Below are 23,947 nucleotides of genomic sequence, written 5' to 3'. Positions count from 1 at the left end.
TTATTTTAAATTACAAGTGCAGCGCCAGGGAGATAGCAGTGGAGTCACATGTTTGCATGCGCAGAAGCCAGTTTGTCTCAGACACAGAGACCCCCTACTAGGACCTCAAGGTGTGGCCCTGGTGGTTCCCAGCGTCATCACAGTGCCTGAGCAATACCTCATCGTTGGGCCCTATCAAGCCGTCCTACTCAACTGGCCCAATACACCAGAAGTCCCTGGGCTTGCTGAGTATGCTTAGGAGGTCCCAACTGAGGGGCCGGGGTGGGAATACACATATACAAAGAAAAACATCATAATGATCCCACTAAATACTCCTTTAGAAATCAGCAGATACGGGCCAAAGAAACACTTAGCAGCTGACCTGGGTTCGATCCCAGGTACATAAGAATCCACTGAAACCCACCCGGTGTGACTCTACCGGCACTACTTGGTATAGTCCAAAAGCCAAAAAAAAAAGTCAGATAATGTGAGAGAGATACAGTAAGTTCTTGGCATTATGCTTGTTACTCGTCATCTAACAACTTCCCCAGGCAACTAAAATTCTTCCCAAACAGTATTTTTGATAGCTGTAAAGTACAGATATACATAAATTAAGTTTGCTATTTTCCTTCTGATAGGGTTTTTACAGGATTATATTACAAAAAGTACCAAAGTTTTATACAGTATATCTTGGCTTAGATTTCTGGTTATTTCCTACAGCAACCAAATCAAAGGATAGCAACATTTTTTAAGTTCTTTTCCCTTTTGAAACAACATTGCAGGAAAGTCAGGAAGACTGGGGCTTTCTGCAGTTCCCTACCAGCCGGCTCCCAAGTCCCGCTTTTTCCCCTTTCACTGGCTGCTCAGCCTCCCTCCGTCTCTACCCAAGAGAACAATTGCTCAGCGTCATTCCTGGACATCGTGTGTCCCAGACACTTCGGCAGGTCAGCTATCTGGGACCACAGGGACACGCAACACTGAACACGCATTCAGGCATACAGAACACTTGCAAGTTCTGTATGTGGGAGGCCTGGCTTTGAGCCCCAGCACCACCAGAAGGGCCCTCACAAAACAAGCTGGGAGTAGGTAGCCTCCACATGACTGGCTGTGGTCCAGGAGACAACGCAGGCCCTGGTCAGCACCACTCGGCAACTCCAGAACCTTAGCTGGTTTTCCATGAAGGCCATTCCAGTTCTTTCCAGTGCAAGAGCCCCATTATCTTTGGCGCACGCCTGCCCACTCACCCAGGGTCTGGACCCTTGAGAGCAATCCGTTTTAAGGCCATGTTAAAACAGGCCTCAAGGACACTCGTGACCATATCCGCATCTGCACCAGGATCAGAAATTTCTAGATGTGGTACCAGACATGCCGAGTTCTGAGAATCCCAAAGAGACAGTTTAGGGGCTGCTGGGTCACATGGGGGCAATGGGGTGCTGAGGTCTAAGATCAGACATGGGGGAAGTGCAGTGTTTGCTTCCAGTTGGGAAGCAGGCCCACCTCCCAGCAAAGCCAGGGCTGCCAGGTATCCAGAACAGACCTCACGGGCGAGGGCACAGCTGGACATCAGTATTTACTTTTACTGTGGCAGAGCAACCCCCCGCTTGGTGCCATCTTCACTCAAGGCAGGGATGGGGTGGGTTATATGGCTCGCTGTGGCTCTGCAGGCCACTGCTCCCAGATGCCCACTGTGCAGATGGTTCTGTTGGCACAGAGTGCTGGGAAGCATGGACTGTTGACAGCTTTGCCGTCCCAACCGCAGCCTGCACCAACAGAGTGGTGGGGCTGAGACCACCGGCTCTGGGGCATGACTCCCAATCTACAATGTCCAACCCTCTCACAGCTAGCACATGTGCAAGGACCACAATGAAGGAGCACATATAAAAAACCTAACCAGTCTATCTGAATCTGCCTGGCTCCCTGCCATCCCACTTGTCAGGAATTCAGGTGCTACTGGCTTAGCACCAATCAGCGTCTGTCATTCCCTTACAGCTGGGCCCCTGCAGCCACCTCCCCCTTTCTCAAGGGGGCCACTGTTACCATGTGCTGTATTAGGAGGTTAAGTCAGTGTCTCCCACTGAGATCTGTTCTACCAGCTACTACGCCATATGGCCTGAGGCCTCTCCCTGGTGGGAAGACACTCTTTCTGCTTCTTCCAGTGCCAGACCCCAGTTGAGAGGAGCAGACAAAAGAGATCTTACTGCAACATCATAGAGCCCACACCCGTTTCTCCCCAGAATTCCCAAATGTGCTTTTACAAAGAACTTGCTTGCAAGCCTGAGGGATACTTCCTAGGGCTGGAGCACATTCTGACCTGTGGGGTCCCAACTCGATTCCTGGCACCGTGAGAGCCCCCTCGTGGGAACCAGCAAAGGACCCCAGGGACCCCTGAGCACTGCTTGGGAGGCCCCAAACACCAAACCAAAAACTCATTTACCACCAAACACTTTCTGATGTATAAGTAGAAGATGTGCTCTTCCCACCCCCACTGTGGTGAAGTCACCAAAAAGAGGAACACAGGAAGGAAAGTCTCTCACCTAGCAGACAGGAAGACAGGTGGGAAGCATCCTGAGATCTGTATGTGCCCATGGGCTGCCAGCACCAGGCAGATGAACACGCAAAGAGGAGGCAGGAAGGTCAGGTCCTCTACATGGGCCCTCAGCCCTGCGGCAAGCCCTGTGCTGCTGGCGGCACACAGCAGGCGCCCAATCACAGTGTCCCAGTGTGTCACCACTCCTGTCGGGCCTGCAGTGATGTTAACGGCAGCAGCAAACTCAAGAGGTCTGTCCAAATGAACAAATGCCTACTCCAGTAAAACAACTTCTGTAAGATTTAAAATGCTTAATGCATTATCCCTACAGCAAAATACTAATGAAGGAAGTCACACAAACAAACAAACATTACTCTGGGAAGAACAAAACCTTATCAAGTACAGGTAGTTGCTTAATTTTTAAAACACACTTTCAGACCAGAGAAAAAGGGTCCTTAACGGCAGTCCCCTCAGCCTCTCATGCACATCCCTCACACCACAGGCACAGGGACTCAACACTGAGGATGCAGACAGGTGCAAGATTTTTAGTTTAAGGGATCTGGATTGTGGTCACGTCTTTATTAGAGGCAGATAAGCTTCTGTTACCTTGGGAACACGTTGACACTTAACCTGCCTGTCTGAACTTTGCAAGCAGACAGCCCAGTGGGAGAAGTGACATCGTCTAATTACGACCTCTCCAGAAGGAGCAAAGACAACTCTCCATGCCATTGCGTATAAATACTGCATCCAGTCACACAGAGACCAGCTCTCGTGAAATCTCTGGAACCACCAGGTCACTGTTATGTGAATGGAAAGTTGAGAGATGGGGAGGCAATAACTAGGTCTTGGATCTTGAATGTCCTAGAATAAGGTGACATAGTTCCTATTGAGAACCTATTCTATGAAATTAGAGGCTATTGTCTAACATATACCAAGTCTCTCAAACGTTGATGGGAAGTGATTGACCCCAGAAAAAAGATACTTCATCTGGACAAGGTGCAGCTCTAAATATTTACATACAGATTTATTTCTAAGTGGGACTCCAGCAGGTAAGTATTCCTAGAGGGGCAGGAGATGTGTCTGAGAAGGCTGGGGTGCACACCAGCCTTCTGAGATGTGTAGACCCCAAGTGCCACAGAACTGGCCAAGGCAGAGGACCTTCGGTGCAAACAGCCAGGCAGTATCACCAGGAGTGGGCCACGAGCCCTGAGAACAGCCTCGGAGCACCTCTGAAGTAAAGTGAATCTGAAAGAAATCTCCCTAGATGGGGGGCTGGAGTGATAGCACAGCGGGTAGGGCATTTGCCTTGCATGCAGCCGACCCAGGTTCGATTCCCAGCATCCCATATGGTCCCCTGAGCACGGCCAGGGGTAATTCCTGAGTGCAGAGCCAGGAGTGACACCTGAGCATCACTGGGTGTGACCCAAAAAGAAGAAAAAAGAATCTTCCTAGATGATCCTCTACTGAAAAGATCTCATACTGGATATACCAAATTTTAAATTTTAGTTTCTAAAGCACTGTCCCAATGCCATGTTAAGCATTTCAATAACAAGACATCAGGAGACTTTTATTAAAAAAATAAAAGTATTTATTTTGGGGTTTCCGACCATACATGCAGTGCTCAGGGGCTATTCCTGGCTCCATGCTTGGGGGTCAACCCTGGCAGTGCTCAGATATTCAGTGCCAGAGATCAAACCTGGGTGTCTTGCAAACAAGGCATATGCTTCAGCCCACCGAGCTCACTCATCAGAACCCGGACATCTGCTTTTAGGGTGCTGACTCTTACCTGTCAATTAGCATAGATAGAATGACCCAAAACTGACAACATCAATGAGAATACAGGAGAACTTTTTTAGTCCAGGTGCTGACAAGCAGTATTTTTGCTTCCAATTAATAACCAATTGGACAGATGGTCACTAGTACACCTGGGAACAAAAGCAGTCAACAGTGAAACAGATGGTCCCACAGAAGGAGCAAACAGCAAAAGACTGGAGGAGCTGACTCCTCTAGGAAGCTGAGAGAAGAGCAACTGAACGTACCTGAAGGCTGTGTCCTGGGCGCTGGGTCACATGCCAAGGAGGCAGTGGAGACAGCTGAGGCGGCTTCCCCAGGGCCTCTGGGAACCCAGCAGCAATCACTGCACGCTCCTTTGGTATCACTGCCTCACTCATGTACATACTCACTGTTTAGCTACTTGAAAGCACATAAAAAATGCAGACAAATTAGTTTTTAAAAACAACAAAACTTACCTTCCCTGTTAAATGTGTTATTTCTTTAAAGTAACATCTTAGGGGTTTGAAGAGAGGACAGCTGGTAAGGTGCTTGTCTTGCATGCAGCTGACCCAGGTTTGGTCCCCGGCATTCCATATAGAACCCCAAAGCCCTCCAGGAGTAATCTCTGAGCGCAGGTACTGGAAAATACTTCATGTTCATAGGCTGGAATAATTAATGCTGTGAAAAGGACTGTCCTAGCTAAAGCATAGTTTCAATGTAATCCATCAAAAAAGTCTGATGACACTCTTCAAGGACTTAGAACAAACTACTAAAATTTGTATGGGATCATAAAATTCCCCAAATAGCCTAAACAATTTTGAAGAAGAAAAAAAAGGAAGGTATTACATCTCCCGACTTTATACTATAAAGTTTTTATAATAAAAACCATGTGGTACCCAAAATAAAGACAAAGCTCTCAGACCAAAAGAACAGAATCAAGCCAGAAATCCTCAGATTTATGCAGTTAAACTATGACAAAGAAACTGGGTGCATGATGTAAAGTAAGGAGAGCATCTTCAACAAAAGGTGGTAGGAGCAAGAAAATGGAACTTCTCACACCAGTCCAAAAAGTTCATTTCAAGTGCATTAAACATCTTGAGATTAGACCAGAAACGATAAAATCATTAAGGAATACATAGGCAGAACTCTCCAAGATGTAGACTTCAATGGTATCTCCAATGACTGAACTTCAGTGGCAAAGATAACAAAAACAAATGGGACTACATCAAATTAAAGGTTTTCCATGACAAAAGAAACTCAATGGGAAAAAAAATATTTGCACAGAGTACGTCAGATAAAGGGTTAGTATGCAAGATATGTAAAGTACCCACAAAAGGTCAACAACAATAAATAACAATCCCACCAAAATCAAAAATGGGAAGAGGGCCAGAAAGATAGTACAGTGGGTAAGGTTCTTGCCTTGCACATGACCAACCAGGGTTCCATTCCTGGTGCCATGTATGATCCCCTGCAGCACCTCCACGAGTGATGCCTGAGTGCAGTGAGTAGTGACTTGAGCACATTGGGTGTGACCCAAGAAACAACCAAAAAATAAAATGAAGACAGCACCCAGAGATGGTTCAGTAGGTGTGGCACTAGCCTAGAGCCACCGGGGTTAGATCCCCAGCACCCTATACAGCTCCCCAAGCCCCACCAGGAGGGTCCCAGAAGAGAGCAGGAGTCAGCCCCAAGTACCTCCTAGTGTGCCCCCAAAAAATACCCCAGATCCATAAGCTGTTAACACTATTGGAACCATGTTGCCTAAACTATAAAGTTTAAGTCCCATGTCATGGTTTTGAGTAGCCTAAGTCATGATTAAGAACTGGTCAGTGAGCCCAGCTACTAGTCACTGGCATATCCATGACTGACATGCTTTGCCTTTGACCTGTCACCCTGAGAAGATGGAAGTCACAATAGAACATATGGTTGTAATCTGGTATACAAGGAGGTGTACGCACACTTTGGGTTATATTCAGGCGGATCATCATAGGAAATCATGGTGGTGCCTCACAGCTCACCCCACCTTTATTAGGGTGACCTTTGTACTAAACCCAGATCATAAAAAAAAAAATTTAAAAAAGAGTGATGTAATCCCCTACAAACAACGTGGTTTTTGTCTTTTGCATTTTCAGCCTTGAGAGCTTGGATGAACAGCATGGATGGACTGTTCTCTCTGCCTTGGTTTTCATCTTTTTTCTTAAAACATTACCAGGAATTCAGATGAGGCTGCAATCAGACTTTTCAGGCCACATGTATGAAGTTCTGGGTTGTCTACACAAAGGGGTGGGGGAGACACCCCCCTTCCCACGCCCCCTCACCCCCAGAACTTAGACTTGGTAAAACCTGAAGGTACAGTTGTTGGGGCTTTTTTGTTCCACACTTAACTGTGCTCAAGAATCAATCCTGGCAAGACTTAAGACTCAGGGGACCATACAGGATTCCTGGGATAAAACCAGGTCAGCCACAAGCAAGTGTCCTCCTCACTGCTGTGTTTATGGCTCTGGCCCCAGAAGACATAATAGTTGCTGTGAAAGCAGCATGCTGAAGAAATGAGAGATCAATAGAAAACCTTAACCAAAGTGACTGGGAAAAAGCTTCCCTTCCCAGGTCCTTTAGAATTATGGACTGATTTTCATTTACTAATCATCTTTTATTACACTTGCAAGTGTTCCCATATGTATTCTGTGAAGCTCAGTTTATATCGCATTTTTTTCTGTAAGCCTAAAAACATATTTTTAAAATAATCAGTAACTACCACAAAAGACTCAGCATTAAAAACTGAACTTGTTTTTGACTAGGCTAGGGGTGGAAGGTGGAGCAGGTGCCTTGCATGTATGACACCCCAAGTGCCATCCCTGGCAATGCACAGGTGCAAGCACCAGCAGGTGTAGTCCGGGTGGTACTCAGAAAATCCCTGGAATCACTCCACGTGGCCCAGGGGTCCTAAACATTAAACTATAGCTAAAATAATAAGAAATATAAATTCTGAACCTATACACAATCTGGACTACTGAAAATACTATAAGCAAAATGGAAAAATTCCTGTAAACATAGCCTTACCAGGGACCTATCACAAATCCACAATCAAAATAAGACTGAGTCAATAATTACAGATTAGTCAACAGAGAACACCTTCAAGAATGAGTTATCCGGGGGCTGGAGAAATAGCACAGCAGGTAGGGCATTTCGATTCCCAGCATCCCATACGGTCCCCTAAGCACTGCCAGGGGGTAATTCCTGAGTGCAGAGCCAGGAGTAACCCCTGTGCATTGCCGGGTGTGACCCAAAAAGGGGAAAAAAAAAAGAATGAGTTATCCTTCTAAAACTCCTCCCAAAAATGTGAGGGAACTCCCCAGGCTTATTTACAGAGGCAGCATTATCCAAAAAGGACACTAAGAGAGAACCACAGAGACTCTGCATGTGGAAAGCCTGGGCTCAATCCCCAGGGCCTCCAGACACCACCAGGAGCAACCACCCAACACTGCACCAGAAGCATCTCCTGTGTACCAAACAAATCTTTATAGCTCAGAGTTCCTGATGAGAAGATGTCAAGGTCTCAAAACACTAGCAAATGGAATTTAATAGCACGCTGAAAGGATGGCTCACCATGACCAGGCAATTAACCTCTGGGGTGAGAGGAAGGTTCAACATATGCCAAACAGTGTCACATACCACATTAATAGAAAAGAACAAATCATATGATCATCTACACACAGAAAGCACTTTCAAAAAAATCCACATCCTTGGGGCTGGAGCGACAGCACAGCAACTAGGACATTTGCCTTGCACGTGGCTGACCCGGTTTCCATTCCCAGCATCCCATATGGTCCTCTGAGCACCTCCAGGGGTAATTCCTGAGTGCAGAGCCAGGAGTAACCCCTGAGCATCGCTCAGTGTGACCCAAAAAAGTGCAAAAAAAAAAAATCCACATCCACTTATGATTTTTTAAGTCTCTTGAAAAGGTAGGAATAAACAGAACATGCTTAGCCCAATAAAGACCATGCCTGACAAGCCCGTGGCTAATGTCACATCAGCCATGGAATGGTTGAAACCTTTTTACGATGAGGCACAAGACAAAGAAGGATGCTAACTCTCACCATTTGCAGTCAACATTGTACTGGAAGCCCTTACCAAAGCAATCAGACCAGAGGAAAAAAAAAAGTAAATGGTAATAGGACTGTAAACTGAAATTGTCTATTTGTCGACAAGCTCTCTTTATAATTAAAATTCCTAAAGAATCAACAAAATACTTATTCAATTCAGTAAAGCTGCATAATATGAAGTCAACAAATGATCCCATTTACAGTAACATTAAATACTTGGGGAAAAAAATTAATTAAGGAGGTAAAGTCCTGTATTCTGAAAACTACAAACACTGATGAAACTCAAGTGATTCAAATAAATGGAAAGCTATGTTCAACAATTAGAGGAGTAATGCTAAAATAACAGTATTACCACAGACCATCTAGAGATGCAATGCAATTCCTACTAAGACTATGTTTTTTAAAAGTTGAAATAACAGTCCTGAAACTTAAATGAAACCACAACAGTCAAAAAAAATCCTAAGACAAAAGAAAGCTACTGGCATCATACTGATTTCAAGCTGTGCTACAGTGATAAAAACAATATAGTACTGGCATGAAAAAAAAGACAAAAGAAACACAACAGTTCAGACAGAAAACCAAGTATATACACTTAATACCGAATACAGGTGACAGGAATACTCAATGGTGCTAGAATAATTAGCCACATGTAAGAGAATGGAACTGGACCCTATCTAACCCCACTCTCACACACAAACAATTACCTTGAAATGAATGAAAACTCCAAGTAGAGGAATGAATCTTGTTAACACCTGTCTTCATGATTTCTGGGTGATACCAAAAACACAAGCAACAACAACAACAAAAAAAAAAGCAGTGAGAAATCAAATAGCAAGCTTACACCAGGCAAGAGGAGCTCAAAGGATGCAAGCTCAGCACAGCCTCAGCAAGGCTGGGTGGGACCCTGCTTGCTCCCTGGAAAGTTTCTGCTCAGCAAAAACAAACAAGCAAAATACAAATATGCAAAACAATGTAAAAAGAAAACCAACTGGAAGGGAAAAAATATTTGCAAGCCATCAATCTGGTATAATTAATATCTAAAAACTAAAGAACTCGTGCAATTAAGGAATAAGTAATAATTAGGGAAAGGATATGAATACCTTTCTCGATAAACAAAGGGCAAGTACATAAAAAGATGTTCAAACTTCACTACCCATCAGGGAAATGCCTATCACTGGGCCTGAGAGATGACACAAAGGACTAGACTTTGCACACCAGAGCTCCAGGTTTGATCCCCAGCACCTCATTATCCCCAAAGTACTGCTTGGAGTCAGAAAAAAGCCAGCACTGGTAGGTATGGCCCCCAGACTAAAAAAAAGTCCCCCACCTCCCAAAAAAAGTCACCAGGAAAATAGGTGGTTGGCAGGAAGTGGAAAGGGAACCTGGGACACTGTTGGCAGGAAGAAAGCCCTGGGCGGCCACTATGGACACCAGTATGAAGCCTCCCCAACACCTCCCACAGGGAAGGAACTGCCCTTTGACCCAGCACTTCTCACAGGGAACAAAAACACCAACTCCTGGGTCTCAGCCTCCTGTTCGGTGCAGCACCATGCACAGTACCCAAGACTTGGAGCAGCCTCAGTGTCTGCAGTGGAGGCACCTACAGGCTCGGGAATGGGATCCAGCGGGGAATCCTGCCACTTGCCATTTGTGAGTCGCCGGGGCCCTGAGGGCACTGTGCTGAGTGAATAAGCGGACAGGTGAGATGACAAGACAGTACAGACCACCTCCCATATATCTGGGATCTAAATTCGGGAAAAAGAAACCAGACTTCACATGAAATTTGTATATAAGTGGATCAACATAGAAAGTATTGTGTTGTATGAAATTAGGCAGAAAGAGAAGGACAGACATAGAAAGATTGCACTCATTTGTGGAATATAAAGTAACAGAATGGTAGGCTTACACCCAAGAATAGTAGAGATGAATACCAGGAGGATTGCTCCACAGCTTGGAAGCCAGCCTCACATACTGGGGAAAGGACAGCTCAGATAGAGAAGGGACCACCAAGTATGGGGTGCTTGGAGGGCCCACTTGGGATGGGAGATGCATGCTGAAAGTAGACTATAGGCCACTGAATACCTCTATTGCATACCACAACACCCATAAGGAGAGAGAGAGCAAAAAGGAATGCCCTGCCACAGAGGCAGGGTGGGGTGGGGTGGGAAAGGTTGGGTGGGGGTGGTGGGAGGGATACTGGGATCATTAGTGGTGAATGGGCATTGGTAAAGGGATAGGTACTTGATCATTGTATGACTGAAACGTAAGCACGGAAGCTTGTAAGTCTGTAACTGTACCTCACGATGATTAATAAACATTAAAATTAAAAAAAAAAAAAAAGAAACCAGACTTCAGGTGAGCAGAAGGGGTTGGGACCCTGAGGAAGGTGGTCAAAAGAGAGGTGGTACCAGGTAGTACCAGAGAAGTACTAGAATAAATGAGGAATTGGCTTTCAAGATATAACCTGATTGCTAGTTAATGTTACTGTAACGACAGCAAAGTTAACAATCCCTGAACAGGACCAATGCTCCAGACATCAGAAAGCAGATGTCTCAATGATGCCATTCTTGCAACTGACGGTACCCATGGCAGGATTCCTGCAAGCTGCGGTGCCTTGAGGCTGTCTGAATCTCTTATATTTGAGTATCAATCAAGAAATCTTGGAGTGTAGCTAGGAAAAGTCCCTTCAGAGACTACAAAACTTTAGCACTGTCGTCCCGTTGTTCATCACCGATTTGCTCGAGCGGGCACCAGTAACGTCTCCATTGTGAGACTTGTTACTGTTTTTGGCATATCGAATACGCCACGGGTAGCTGGCCAGGCTCTGCCGTGTGGGCAGGATACTCTTGGTAGCTTGCTGGGCTCTCTGAGAGGGACGGAGGAATCAAACCTGGGTCGGCCGCATGCAAGGCAAACACCCTACCCACTGTGCTATCGCTCCAGTCCGACTACAAGGCTACGATTTGGAATCTTTCTCAAAGCAATGCCTTTAGGAAAGCCAAGAATCAAAAGTATAGGTTCCAACAAGCACTGACAGGGGAAAAGCAAAACCTCACCACCATGGGTGTGGCTGAAATACTGATGACCTGGTGCAGAACCTTGGGACTTCCCTCCATTAATCTATGAGCAGTTGTCAACTTATTCACCGGGAACTCTGAGAATACAAGTACCAATTAGCATTGCCCATCTTTAAGGAAATATGTGGTTGTATCCAGGAGAACGCAGTAAGGGATCAAGGCTGTGGCTCCATGGTGGAGCACCTGCCTTTCATGTGCAAGGCATACTTTCAAACACCATGCACTGTGGAGCACAAGGGGCTAGAAAGTATGCTCTGCACACAGGAGAGTCATGTCCCACCAGGCATGGCTCAGAAATTAATCACAAAGTCAGTCCTGGGTCAGAGTGATAATACAAGAGATAGGGCACTTGCCCTACACATGGCCGACCAAAAACGGTGCCCTGAGCACCACCAAGAACAATCCATGAGGACACAGGATTAAGACCCTAATACTTCCAGGTGTGATCCCAAAACAAAATAAAAACAAAAAGTCAATCCTGAGAATTCTCATCAAAGGAAAAACAATTTTTCTTGCATTTATGGAAGAAAATAGATGTTAGATTATGTTAATGTTAGATTTAACATATTAAACCGGACCATCATACAGAAGAGATGTGTCAATAATTTGTCATGTTGGGCCGGAGCGATAGCACAGCAGGTAGGGCGTTTGCCTTGCACGCGGCCGACCTGGGTTCGAATCCCCGGCATCCCATATGGTCCCCCAAGTACCGCCAGGAGTAATTCCTGAGTGAAAAGCCAGTAGTAACCCCTGTGCATTGCTGGGTGTGATCCAAAAAGCAAAAAAAATAAAAATAAAAATAATTTGTCATGTTCAACAAAATAAGACTTCCTTTCTTGTGGGATGAATGCTCCTCCCCCACCCCACCTCCTCCCCATACACACACACACACCACCCACCCACACACACGCGCGCGGGCGCATACATGCACATGTCACCTCCCCCAATCCTTGATATTTCTGACTGTCACACTGAGAAGGGGAGGAGTCGAGGTACACCTGATCTGAAAGACAGAAGTAAGGGATACAGGGATACTGTCCCACTCCTCCCAAGGACAAGGAAGTCACTTCAGCAAGGAGTCACAAGCTGCTTGCAAGTGCCAAATAAAGCCAACCAACCCCTTCTTACAGACTAGAAAAAAGTGAGTTCTACCACAGAAGTGCACACTGCCCCTCGCCAGCACCTCCACACCCGGCCTCAGCACGAGCCAAGCACTACACCACTAAGTTCCTAGTTCCCCACACTCCCCTTGGCACTTTGGCGGCCATCAGTGCAGACACAGTTACACTTGCCTTGCACAGGACTGGCCCTGGCACCCCAATGGTCCCATGAGCCCTTCCAGGAGTGATCCTTGAGTACAGAGCCAGGAATAAGTCCTGAGCACCACCAACTGTGCCCAAAGACAACAACAAAAAAGAATCTCTAAGCCACATCTATCTTGTGATGCTAGTAATTAATTAATTAGCCCATGGGGTGATGCAAATTCATTTTCACAATGATAACATTTCTTAGAAAATAAATGTGGCGTCTATTTCAACCCTATGACTCATTCTAACATTTAACTTTTAAAATAATTAAACAATCCTATTTGCAGTGTTATAACAAATTTAATTCAAAATAGACACTCTGAAAACAATAGGTAAAAAAAAAATAAACTTCAACAAGCTCTTTTTTTTTACAACAGAGTACACCAACATCACTGAACAGTTTCACAACTGCTTCGAAAATGCACAGGAGAGCAATGACATGCAAATAGGATCTTTTTAAAATTCTGACAGTAACATTCCATTTCCCAGAGTCACATCATTTGGTATGTCAAGACAGGTGCCTCTGCTTGTACCACAGGATCAATGGTCTATACTGGAAGGTCCCAACCAGATTCAGATCTCTAAGTTCTTTTATATTGTGTGGAAAAAACAAACTAACCGAAGGACAGGGATGTAGGAGAGGTTTTTAGCAACACCCTGTCCACTTAATGCTGAAAACTGGGTTATACAAACTCTATCTCCTCAAAACAAACACATTATGTCTAGGAAAGATGTAACACAAATGTGGAGACTTTGCTCTGGATCTCTTTACTTCACCCTGTCCCCTGCAACCTAGGTTCAAATTTCAGTTAGCATCTAGACTCAGGGATAAAATTTTGTTCCTGAGTAACATGGTCCTTCCCTTCCAAGTAGTTTATGAGCAATTAGGTTAGATTTTGTGTCTTTTCAGTGTTTATTCTGAAGGCACTAAAAGATGTATTTTCCTTCCTCTGAATGAATAAATGACCATATCAAAAAGAGGAGAATATGTATGCTGAAATGTTATTTCTGCAGCTACGGAAATACTTTATTTGCAAAATAACTTGATTTATGAAATTTCAGATTCAGATTATTTTAACAAATGAACACCTGGCTTTCTGTGAGTTATAATCAATAACTACGGGGGGAAGGGAAATTATAATCTGATAAGCAAATATCTCGTATCAGCATAAGTTAATGAGTGCGCCCTTAAGGGACTAGATACATAATGGAGTTTGTACTCACATCTCTAAACATTACTGTATGTATCAGCTGCTACATATGAAGCTAACTCAGAGAGATCAATGCTTTACTTCTCAAGTATTCTGACACAAGCTGAAATTTCCTTAAAATGAAAGAAAAAGTAGATTTAAGTTTTTTAATCGTACAATACTGACACTACTGGGAAAACAAGGCGTGCATAAAATATCAAAAGATTTAATTTACACAACAGAAAAAAACTAAAAATTGTTACAAAATCAAACTGCATAAAACAATAAATTTGAAGGAACTGTTCACTTCTCATACAGAAGTCTTTCTGAGCACCTGAAATAAATCTAAAGAGCAGCATAAAGACCACTGAAATTGATTAGTTCAACATACAGTGAAGAAAATAACATTTTTAAAATCTCAATTGAAAAAAACTAAATTATCTAGACTTTACAGTTCCTAATTTCTTTTCATGAATTCTGCGGTTCATACTCAAATTTCAATCTGTGTTTGACATTTTTCAGTTCAGACATATCAAAGCCCAAAAGTACAGAAGGCTTCTGATTTTTTATTGCTTTCATGCAAATATATCTTCTTTTTCCAAAAAAGGAAGCCACATCGATTTTCCACACCCACAAGAGTGAGGATAGTAGTTCTATTTCCTTCTTACTTGGATATGGTCTCTTGTGGAAGTAATCTCTAAGGAACTGCTTTTTATCTTCGTAAGTACGGTCTTCATACTTCTTAGGGTTTAATGCTAGAATCTGAAGAGGGTCGTCACTTCCGAGGGAACCCTCTGTCCTGCTCTCATTCCTCTGCCTCTTACAAGGCACCGCACTCCCCAGCTTCTCTAGCACAGGGAAGGCCTCAGCGTTTATGGAGAGAGGTCGCTCCTCCCCAGATGCCTGGCCATCGGGCAGCTTTCTCTTCACAGAGAGGCTGGGGTCCTGGACCACTTCACCATTGACTAAAAGCACCTCACTGTTGTCAATGAAATTGGGCTGAATCTGTAGGTCTGAGCTGCTGTCCTTCGGGGCACTCCTACAGCGCACCAGGTGTATGGCAATGGCGGCCAAGGTCATGTTGCCAGTGTAGACTCCACAGCAGTGGATGCACTTGAAAGCTGGAGACTTCAAAATTGTGTGGACTGTGGGGGTTATGTGGTGCCTCTCCTTCAAATGTAGCTCGTAGGCTTCTGAGGTCACAAAGGTGCCAAAACAAAATGGGCAAGTCAGCGCTTGCTTGCTGGGGACCCCAGGCGTACCCTCAGCCTGGGGCCTTACTTTAATATACACGGGCACAAGTGACTTGGAGTGGATCCCAGCCAACACTGCCAAGTATACTTCCCGATCCCCCAGAGCTTCCTTGGGCAATATGGTGATGAAGTCGAGATGGGGAAACAGCAGGTTGCCATTGGCATCGATGTCCAACTGAAACCCTTTATTACTATAATCCACAGGCAACTTCTTCTTCCCCAAGTGCATAGTCCGACTATGCTCAGAAAGACCTTTAATATCATGGAAAGTGCAGGGACAGAACAAGCACCCCAGGCCGTGCATCAGTAAGTGATGGATCAGCTCTTCCTCAGACACTAAGCATTTACAAGACAGACAGCGAACGGTCTTCTCTCTCATCCACTTCAGGAAGGGGGCACATGCTGCCAACTTCTCAGGCTCCAGCTTCTCAGCACATTTGGACTCACTGTGCTTATGAGCCACCTCCATATGGACCTGGTAGACATTGGAGGGGAAGAGTTCGTTGCAAACAGGGCACGTTTTCCATTGCTTCGCCTGTTTGAGCACCTGATTCGCCTCTGTCACAGAGGAGGAGGTCTGCGGGAAGAGATTCTGAGTGGCATTCACCACCAGAGGAGAAGGCATGCCCACTACGGGACTGGCCATCTGAGCAGTTGCACCAGAGTGCAGGAGCTGGATGGGCATCTGGGGAGGAGCAACAGTCGCAACACCTCCGGGTGGCACAGGCAGTGTGACAGACACTGGGGCCAGTGTGTATGTGGGAATGCCATTCACCTGCTTCCCAGTCGGTATGAGCTGTCTGAGGATAGACCCAGAGGTGAGGAAAGTGGTGTTCTGTGAAGCACCAGGCCGCACTGGCTGATTTGCAGGCAGAATGTTGGTATTCACAGACTGACTGAGTTGCAGGACTCCCGGTCTCACCGGCTGGCCCACAGGAAGAACTCCTGATACAACAGGCTGACTAAGCTGAAGAACTCCAGAAGTCAGACCCTGGTTCACAGGAAGAACACCTGATGACACTGCCTGGTTGGGAGGAAGGAGTCCAGACGGTACCACCTGGCCAGGGGGAAGGACCCTCAATGGAACTGTCTGGCCAGGGGGGAGTACTCGTGTTGGGACAGTCAGTCCCCCGGGAAGAACCCCTGAAGGGGCAGTCTGGCCAATGGGCAGAACCCCTGACTGAACCATCTGGCCAGCAGGGAGAACCCCAGAAGTTGCTGTCTGTCCTGAGGGGATAACCCCAGCAGGAGTCATCTGACCTGTAGGAAGGACCCCAGATGGGACAGTCCGACTCACTGAAATCACCCCTGGAGAGACTGCCTGAAGAACCCCAGGGGTGACGGAGGGGCTGACAGGAAGGACACGAGACCCAACCGGTCTGTTTACTGAGAGAACTCCAGGACCCACAGGCTGGTTGAGCGGTAAATTGCCTGGGCGAATGGTCTGGTTTATGGGGAGGACACCAGGACCAACAGACTTATTTATAGGGCCAACTGGCTGATTCAAGGGCAACACAGGCGGATTTGCTGATGGATTCAGTGGGACTCCATGAGATAGAAAGACTGGCTGAGGAGCAGACGGCTGCAGAGTGAGGCTGCTCTGGCCCACTGGCAGAGGATTGGAGACCAGAGTGACCCGGGGCGGGGCAATGGTAGGCGGAGAGTGTGTGAGGCTTCCAGAGGTACCAGAGGCCACAGTTACTGGCTGAACTGTGCCCTGAATGGGCTGCACCACAGTCTGGCTTTGAGTATTCTGTGGCACCGCAAGATGAAAGCAAGGAGATGTGGCTGGCAGGCCCGGGGCACTACTGTTGGCAGAGATGGCTGAATGTGCAGCTGGTTTTGGAGCAATGTTCATTTGCTTCAAAATTCCAGTCTTCTTAATATGTTCTGAAATCACAGATCTAAGCTTGTTCTCCAAATCTCTGTGTATATCTGATGTCAAAATATGATACATCAAAGCATCCTGACTGCTGGCATTGGCATTACATTTTTTACAGTAATACTTGTCAGACGGTGGCTGCTTCTCTGTGGCATGGGAATCTTCAGGTTTCGGCTGCTCACCCATCTCCTCAGTTCGCAGGCCAAAGTAGGAGTTAATTAAGTGATGAAAATGGGCTACGAGCACATGCTTCTTCATACTATAGTATAAAGTATTGGAGAAGTTACATTTTAAACATGTAAAACTTATAACATCACTCCTCGATGACTTAGTTTCACCTAAAATATTCACTGTGTAGTTCTGGACCTTCCGAATAGGTGCATGAAACATTCTAAAGTGCTTTCCCACAACTTTGGGTTGAGAGGAAAATACACAGTTTGGGCAAGGAATCACCAGCTCCTGGTCAATTTCATCTTCATGGTATCGATGTAAATGATTTTTGAATGAAGTAAGCACTTTTGTAGAGTATTTACAGAGGCTGCAACAGTATGGCTTTGTTCGGTATCTCTGTTAAAAGAAAGTCAAGCACAGTTTAATAAAATAATCAGATGGTATGCTTTCCATATCCACAAGCATATGACTCGTTTTCTTCTAATGTGCTATATAATCTGACATGTCACTCCTCTGAGAAGTGTTTTCTTCTACACCAAAATAAGTGTTTTCTAAAAGGATAGAAGAATATAGATAATTTAGACTCAGTGGGTACCAACACTGCTTTTGTGGGCAACTGCTCAGCGTGCCCACAAAAGCACACAAAGGTAAGATATGAGTCTATGGGCACAGCCCTGTGTCAAAAAGAACTTGATTTACAGACACTGATTAAAATTTTCAAATTTTCAAATCACAGAACAGTACTATTCAGGGTCAGTGGTAGTACAGCAAGCACGGCGTTTGCCTTGCACGTGACCAAGCCAAGTTTAATCTAATCCCAGGCACCCCATCTGGTCCCTCGAGTCTGCCAGGAGTGATACCTGAGCACAGAGCCAGCAGCATACAAGCTCCAAGCACTATCAGGTTGGCCCCCACAAAAAAAAGAAGAAAAAAAAACTTCATCTTTTTTTTCTCTCTTCAAAACATTTAAAAATATGCCATAGGGTCCAGAGACAAAGTATAGCAAGTAAACTGTGCACAGCCGATCTCTGCTCTACCCAGGTCCTATTCCAGGCACCGCATAAGGTCCCATGAGCACTCCCAGACATGACCCTTGAACACAAAGCCAGGAATAAGCCCTGAGCATAACCAGCTGTGACACCCTCACCATGAAAGAAGCCTCACTACAGTATAACCTCAAGTTCAGAATTTTATACTGTGTGGTGGAGTAAGGTACTGGGTCAAACACTGGCACTCTAATTCTCCTGCCCTACATTTAACAAGACTAGAATGGGAGGCAAGAGACCCTGAGGTATAAACAGCTTGAAGTCACTCCAAGGCACTATCTTGGTGATCTGTATCAACCTTGCTGACAAGGACAGTAGCCACTGTACTGGGTCTCTCTTTCCACAGTAACAGATCTGGAGGGCAAATCCCCAAAAGTTCCATGCACCCCTGAGAAAGTGTGGAGTTAGCTAGGGGCAGAGACACAACTTATCAGGATTGCTAATGCCTGTCAGACAGACACATTCAGCCTCTGCCAGTCCGTATCGGACGCCAGCAAGCAAGCAGTTCCACTATAGGTAGAAATCACCCCACATATGTCCCAAGGTGTGGACAATACCAAAGGTGATCTAAGCATAGTCAGGTGTAACCCAAACAAATAAAAACAAAAAAATTATCATTTTATATGAAACAAGTTTTAATGTCAACACATAAAAATAAAAGTTGATATTTTACTGATCAGTTTATCATATGTTGCTATTCATTAAACAATTCTGTCAACTGCCTTTTAATCATCTAGCCAGTTATTGTTTATTGCCAATTAAAAAAATTCTGACAGTCAATAATACACTGTAAAAAATGTAACCAAGGGCCAGAGTGACAGTACAGTAAGTAGGGCGTTTGCTTTGCACATGGCCAACCAGGTTTGATTTCCAGCACTCCATATGGTTCCCTGTACATGACCAACAGTGACCCCTGAGTGCAGAGCCAGGAGTGGGAAGCCCTGAGCATCATCAGGTGTGACCAAAAACAAAAAAATTAAAGATTAAAAATGCATTCAGATACCCAATAAGCAAAGGAAAAGATGCTCAACACCATTAGGTCATAGCACCATTAGGTAAGTACAAATCAAAGATGTTGTCACACCCTTAGCAAGATGAAATGAGCTCGGTATAAAAAGACTGACATGAAGAATATCATGCTGAGTAAAATGAGTCAGAGGGAGAGGGACAGACACAGAATAACTGCACTCATTTGCAGGATATAAAAAACATAGTATAAGACTAATACTCAAGGACAGTAGAAACAAGGCCCAGGAAAATTGGTCCACAGTTGGAAGCTTGTCACATGCGGTGAGGCGGGAGGGCAGTTAGGATAGAGAAGGAATCACTATGACAAAGATAGTTGGAAATGATCACTCTGACCAAGAATTGAGTGCTGAAAGTAAAGGGACAAACATAAGCTTTCAGTAACTGTACTGCAAACCATAACACCCAAAAGGAAAAAGAGAGCAAGAGAGAGAGAAAGAAAATGCCTGCCACAGAGACAGGATGGAGCAAGAGGGGGTAGGGGGAGGGGACAGGGACAGAGGATGGAGGCAGGGCGGGTGGCAGGGAGGGAAACTGGGGGCACTGATGGTGGGAAATGTACAGTGAAGGGATGGGTATTGGAACACTATATGACTGAACCCTAATCATGAACAACTTTGTAACTATGTAATCCACAGTGACTCAATAAAAAATAAATAAAAAGAAACGCAAAAAAATAAATAAAATGAGAACCTCAGATCAAATAATTGAGACAAAATTATTTGTCTCATTGTTTCCACAATGGCATGCAGCCATTGTGGAAATCAGCTGCAGTTTGTGAGGAAAAGACTTGTCACCGGCAATGCAGAAATTCCACCCCAATATCCATGAGAAATGAATGCATGGGTTCCCACAGAAACCTGTACTTCCCAGTATCGGGACAGTGACCAATTAGAAATAACTCAAGTATGACACCTGAGGTGGGAGGAAGAAAAACCACAAAGGAGAACAGCAGGAAAGGTGCGATGCTTTCAGGAGCTCTAGGTGCAGGGAGAGCACCTGCCCCGGAGCAGCCTGCCTTCTCCCAGCCGTCTCCCACGTTCTGCAGCTGCTTCCTGAATCCCACAGAAGACAAGTCAGCAATCTCTTCCCCCGATCCTGAAACTCTAACAATCTCTTTTCTTAGTCACTAAAGGTCTAGCATACTATAAGCCACATAATGGAAATGACTTTGCAACAGTGTCTAGTCATAAATCCTTTTCCCCAGAGACATGGGAAAGCAGGACTTCATTCAGAATGAAAAGTAAAATACTGAAACAAGCAACTTAGCCTCCAGACCACCAAGCAACAATGGGGCTTCTTCTGGATATGGTTTCTACTATCTCAAATTAACACTATGTCTTTATGTTCATTAAACACTTCAACTTCTTCAGGGAAAGAATCCTAACTCTTGCCTCAGGCACTCACAAGTTCTTTGCCTGCTCTGTAGCAGATATTCAATGTTTCTTAATTATGTATGTGACATGATGAGTTATTTTACAAATTCAAAGATGAGCCAAGCCTTAAAAACATAAATAAAAGGTTATTAACTTAAAGTCTTCAGAGTATGGCATAAAAATACTGGAGCTGTTACAAGAATAAGCAAATCAAAGCAGTTTCAAGGGATCTTGTGTCTGACAGTGAAGAGGGAATAGTAGATCAAGGAGAACAAATAACCAAAAGGTGGAACAAAGGCAGGAAAGTGGAGCTCAAGAAGACTGACAATAAAAGTGTTTTTAAAGGAAATGTCTACAGTGACTGGCTAGTTAATGAATTTTAAGCAGATTCACGTTTCCAAGTCCAACAGAACTTAAAGACTCTAAAGTGGAGGAAAGTAAGTGACATGCTCAGTGAGTACTGATCAAAGCACCAAGTGGAAAACTAAGTGGGGGGAAGACTTTCCAGAAGAAAAGACTTTAATAAGGAAAACAGCAGTATTACACATGTTTTAGCCTGAACCTGCTTATGTTTGAGGCTTTAAATTATTGTAAATTTGTTTCCTGATTCAAAGATTCAAACCACATTTTTAGTTTCTAAAACCAGTGTGTACCTAACAGTGCAGCCTTTCTTTTTACTTGGAACATCATAAATCAAACACTCATTTTTTCATAGCAGTATCTTATAATCAAGGACAAGAAACAGCTCCACTTCATCAATCTAACTACAAAAACTCAAAATGTTAATAACAATGTATTATAAAATTTTACACTGCTCTTTACCAATGAACATGCATACTATACCTTTATACCACCCCATTCATTCATCTCAACCACAAACATGTGCTACTTCTAATACTTACCACCTACTTTTAAGCAAGAATGAAAATCAAACACAAAAATACATACCACTTTTTTTGCAGAAGGTTCCCAGAGAGAAATATCGCCCCATGATGTGTTATAGAAATACGTCTCTCCTGGATCAAAGCCCTTAAGGTCCTTTTAAAAAGGAAAAAAATAAATAAAAGAGATTACGCAATCTAAAAACATAAAGAAATATTCCATTAGAATCCAACAGGATTACTTGCCACCTACATGAAATTTTCAAAAAGTAAATAAAAATGTGGCCCATTAGGGCCAGAACAAAAGTACAGCAGGTAGGATGCTTGCCTTGCATGCAGCTGACCCGGGATAAATCCCCAGCACCACATATGGTTCACCAAGCCCTGTCCAGAATGACCTCTCAATACCACCAGTGTGGCCCAAAAACAAGCGAAATGTGGCCCATCAAAGCACTGTGACAAAATGCATATTCAACACACAAACTGAGGAAAATGTTGAATGAACCAAGTTACAATCACAATTTTACAGGAACCAAACAGATAAGATTTCCCAACAATTTCTAAAAAGAAAGAAATTACGTGAGTGGTGAACACTACTGAAAGAATTTCAGAGTGGAGGGAGTTTGAAAGGGGTTCCAAAGGTGGTGCTGGACCAGGAAGCCTCAGAGGAAACACCTGGGACGGGGACAGTGTGAGCATGAGGCTGTGGCTGCCACAACAAAGGACAAAAAAGGTACAGACACAATCTGGCAACCAAGTCAAAGGAGTCCAGATGGAATCCTGACTCAGAGAAGCCAGGGAACTGGGAATGAAAAACACTTGGGGGAATGGGAGAGACCTAGATAGGGACTGGGTATTGGATAAGAGGAACATTTAATGATACCGAATTTAATGAAAGTAACTGAAAAAAGTGAAAAGGCATGACGAGGAGCTCACTGTGACAAGACCACACACACACACACACACACACACACACACACACACACACACTAAACCGTCGGATTTTGAGTGGTTACTATCTCTAAAGGATAAATATGTGACAATTCATATTTCCCAAAGAAATGATTAGCTGGGTCCTAGGAGAATCCAATGCTGTGCAAACAAGAGGCCAAATATTGAGCAAACCCCTAGGGTTACCCTGAATCACAACTGCTCTGGTGCTCGGTCCACAGGTGCTGTCACAAATGCAAGCCCTGCAGCCCACCAGTCGGGGATGTGCAAGCACTTTAAGTAAGAGTGTATGGCCCCCAACAAGTACAACTAGTGCGGACAACACCCAGACATCAGAACAACAGAAAAGGGAATTAGGGGTGAGGGAGGAGAAGGATACCTATCTCTTCCAACTTTCAGTTTATATTATTATTTGGGGGTGGGTTTGTTTTTTGGTTTTTTGATCACAGCCGGCGATGCACAGAGGGTTACTCCTGGCTCTGCACTCAGGAATTACTCCTGGCAGTGCTCAGGGACCCATATGGGATGCTGGGAATCGAACCCGGGTCGGCCACATGCAAGGGAAATGCCCCACCCACTGTGCTATCGCTCCAGCCCTGTTTAAGAATGCTGACTAATATAATAATAATCCTCATGTAGACCAATGCTAATGGCTGCTTAACAAGTCAATTTAGAACTAGAGAAAAGTCCAAGTTATCACAAGGACGAAAGCTTTAAAAAATGTATGGTGAGACTCATAAAATATGCTGAAATAAAATGCTTAATAACAGTATCTCAAGGGCTGAAAAGAGGGATGAATATATACCATCAAAATGTTCTTATTCTATTACGTGAAGATATTCACATATCATAGAAGATATTCAAATAAATGGAGCTAAAAAGCCGAAGAAAATCTTTTAAAAATATTCACATTAAAAGAAAATAAAAAAAGAATTTGAAAGGAATAACAGATGAGAAAAGTTTTTAGAAAAGGAAAAGAAACAGTTAAGACAGGAGATTTAACCTAACCATATCCTGATCACACAAAACTAAGTTGGTTGGTACCATTTTCCTATAAAGGGTCAGACAGAAACAGTGCAGGCCTTGCTGGTCATGCAGTCTTAACAAACTACTAACTGCCACCACTACGCACAAGGGCAGCCTTGAACAACAGGCACACACTAAGGCAAGCACAACTGTGTCCTCAGAACGCTGACATATAAAACCAAATGACAAGCTGAATTTGGTCCACAGGCCATGGTTTGCTACTCACTGGCCTAATTACTCCAACTGTATGGCAGGACTGTCAGACTAGATCACACAGCAGTATCTGCTCCAGAGACAGTTCAGGGATTAAGCCAAGAGGCTGATCTTGTTTCCATTGTCCCCACATTGTCCCTTTAGCACCCCATGCACAGAGATGCTG

The 23,947-nt window shown here is 44.4% G+C and overlaps 2 protein-coding genes across 2 annotated transcripts in view; one reads left to right on the top strand and one right to left on the bottom strand.

Annotated features, from left to right (window-relative positions):
* Positions 1–15,514, top strand: part of PARD6G (par-6 family cell polarity regulator gamma) — a 94,210-nt gene extending 78,696 nt beyond the window's left edge. Inside the window, exon 4 of the mRNA XM_055125983.1 lies at positions 15,414–15,514. The gene's annotated coding sequence lies outside the window, so the exon portion shown is untranslated. The remainder of the gene's footprint in view (positions 1–15,413) is intronic.
* Positions 8,608–23,947, bottom strand: part of ADNP2 (ADNP homeobox 2) — a 30,525-nt gene continuing 15,185 nt past the window's right edge. Inside the window, exons 3-4 of the mRNA XM_055125982.1 lie at positions 21,659–21,748; positions 8,608–17,658 (exon numbers count right to left, since the gene is read on the bottom strand). Of these exons, the coding sequence (XP_054981957.1) occupies positions 14,425–17,658; positions 21,659–21,748 (3,324 nt within the window). The 3' untranslated portion in view covers positions 8,608–14,424. The remainder of the gene's footprint in view (positions 17,659–21,658; positions 21,749–23,947) is intronic.

This window comes from Sorex araneus, chromosome 2, assembly GCF_027595985.1.
Source record: "Sorex araneus isolate mSorAra2 chromosome 2, mSorAra2.pri, whole genome shotgun sequence".
In the NCBI taxonomy this organism is placed as follows: Eukaryota; Metazoa; Chordata; class Mammalia; order Eulipotyphla; family Soricidae; genus Sorex; species Sorex araneus.
This window is presented reverse-complemented; position numbering and strand designations above follow the sequence as displayed.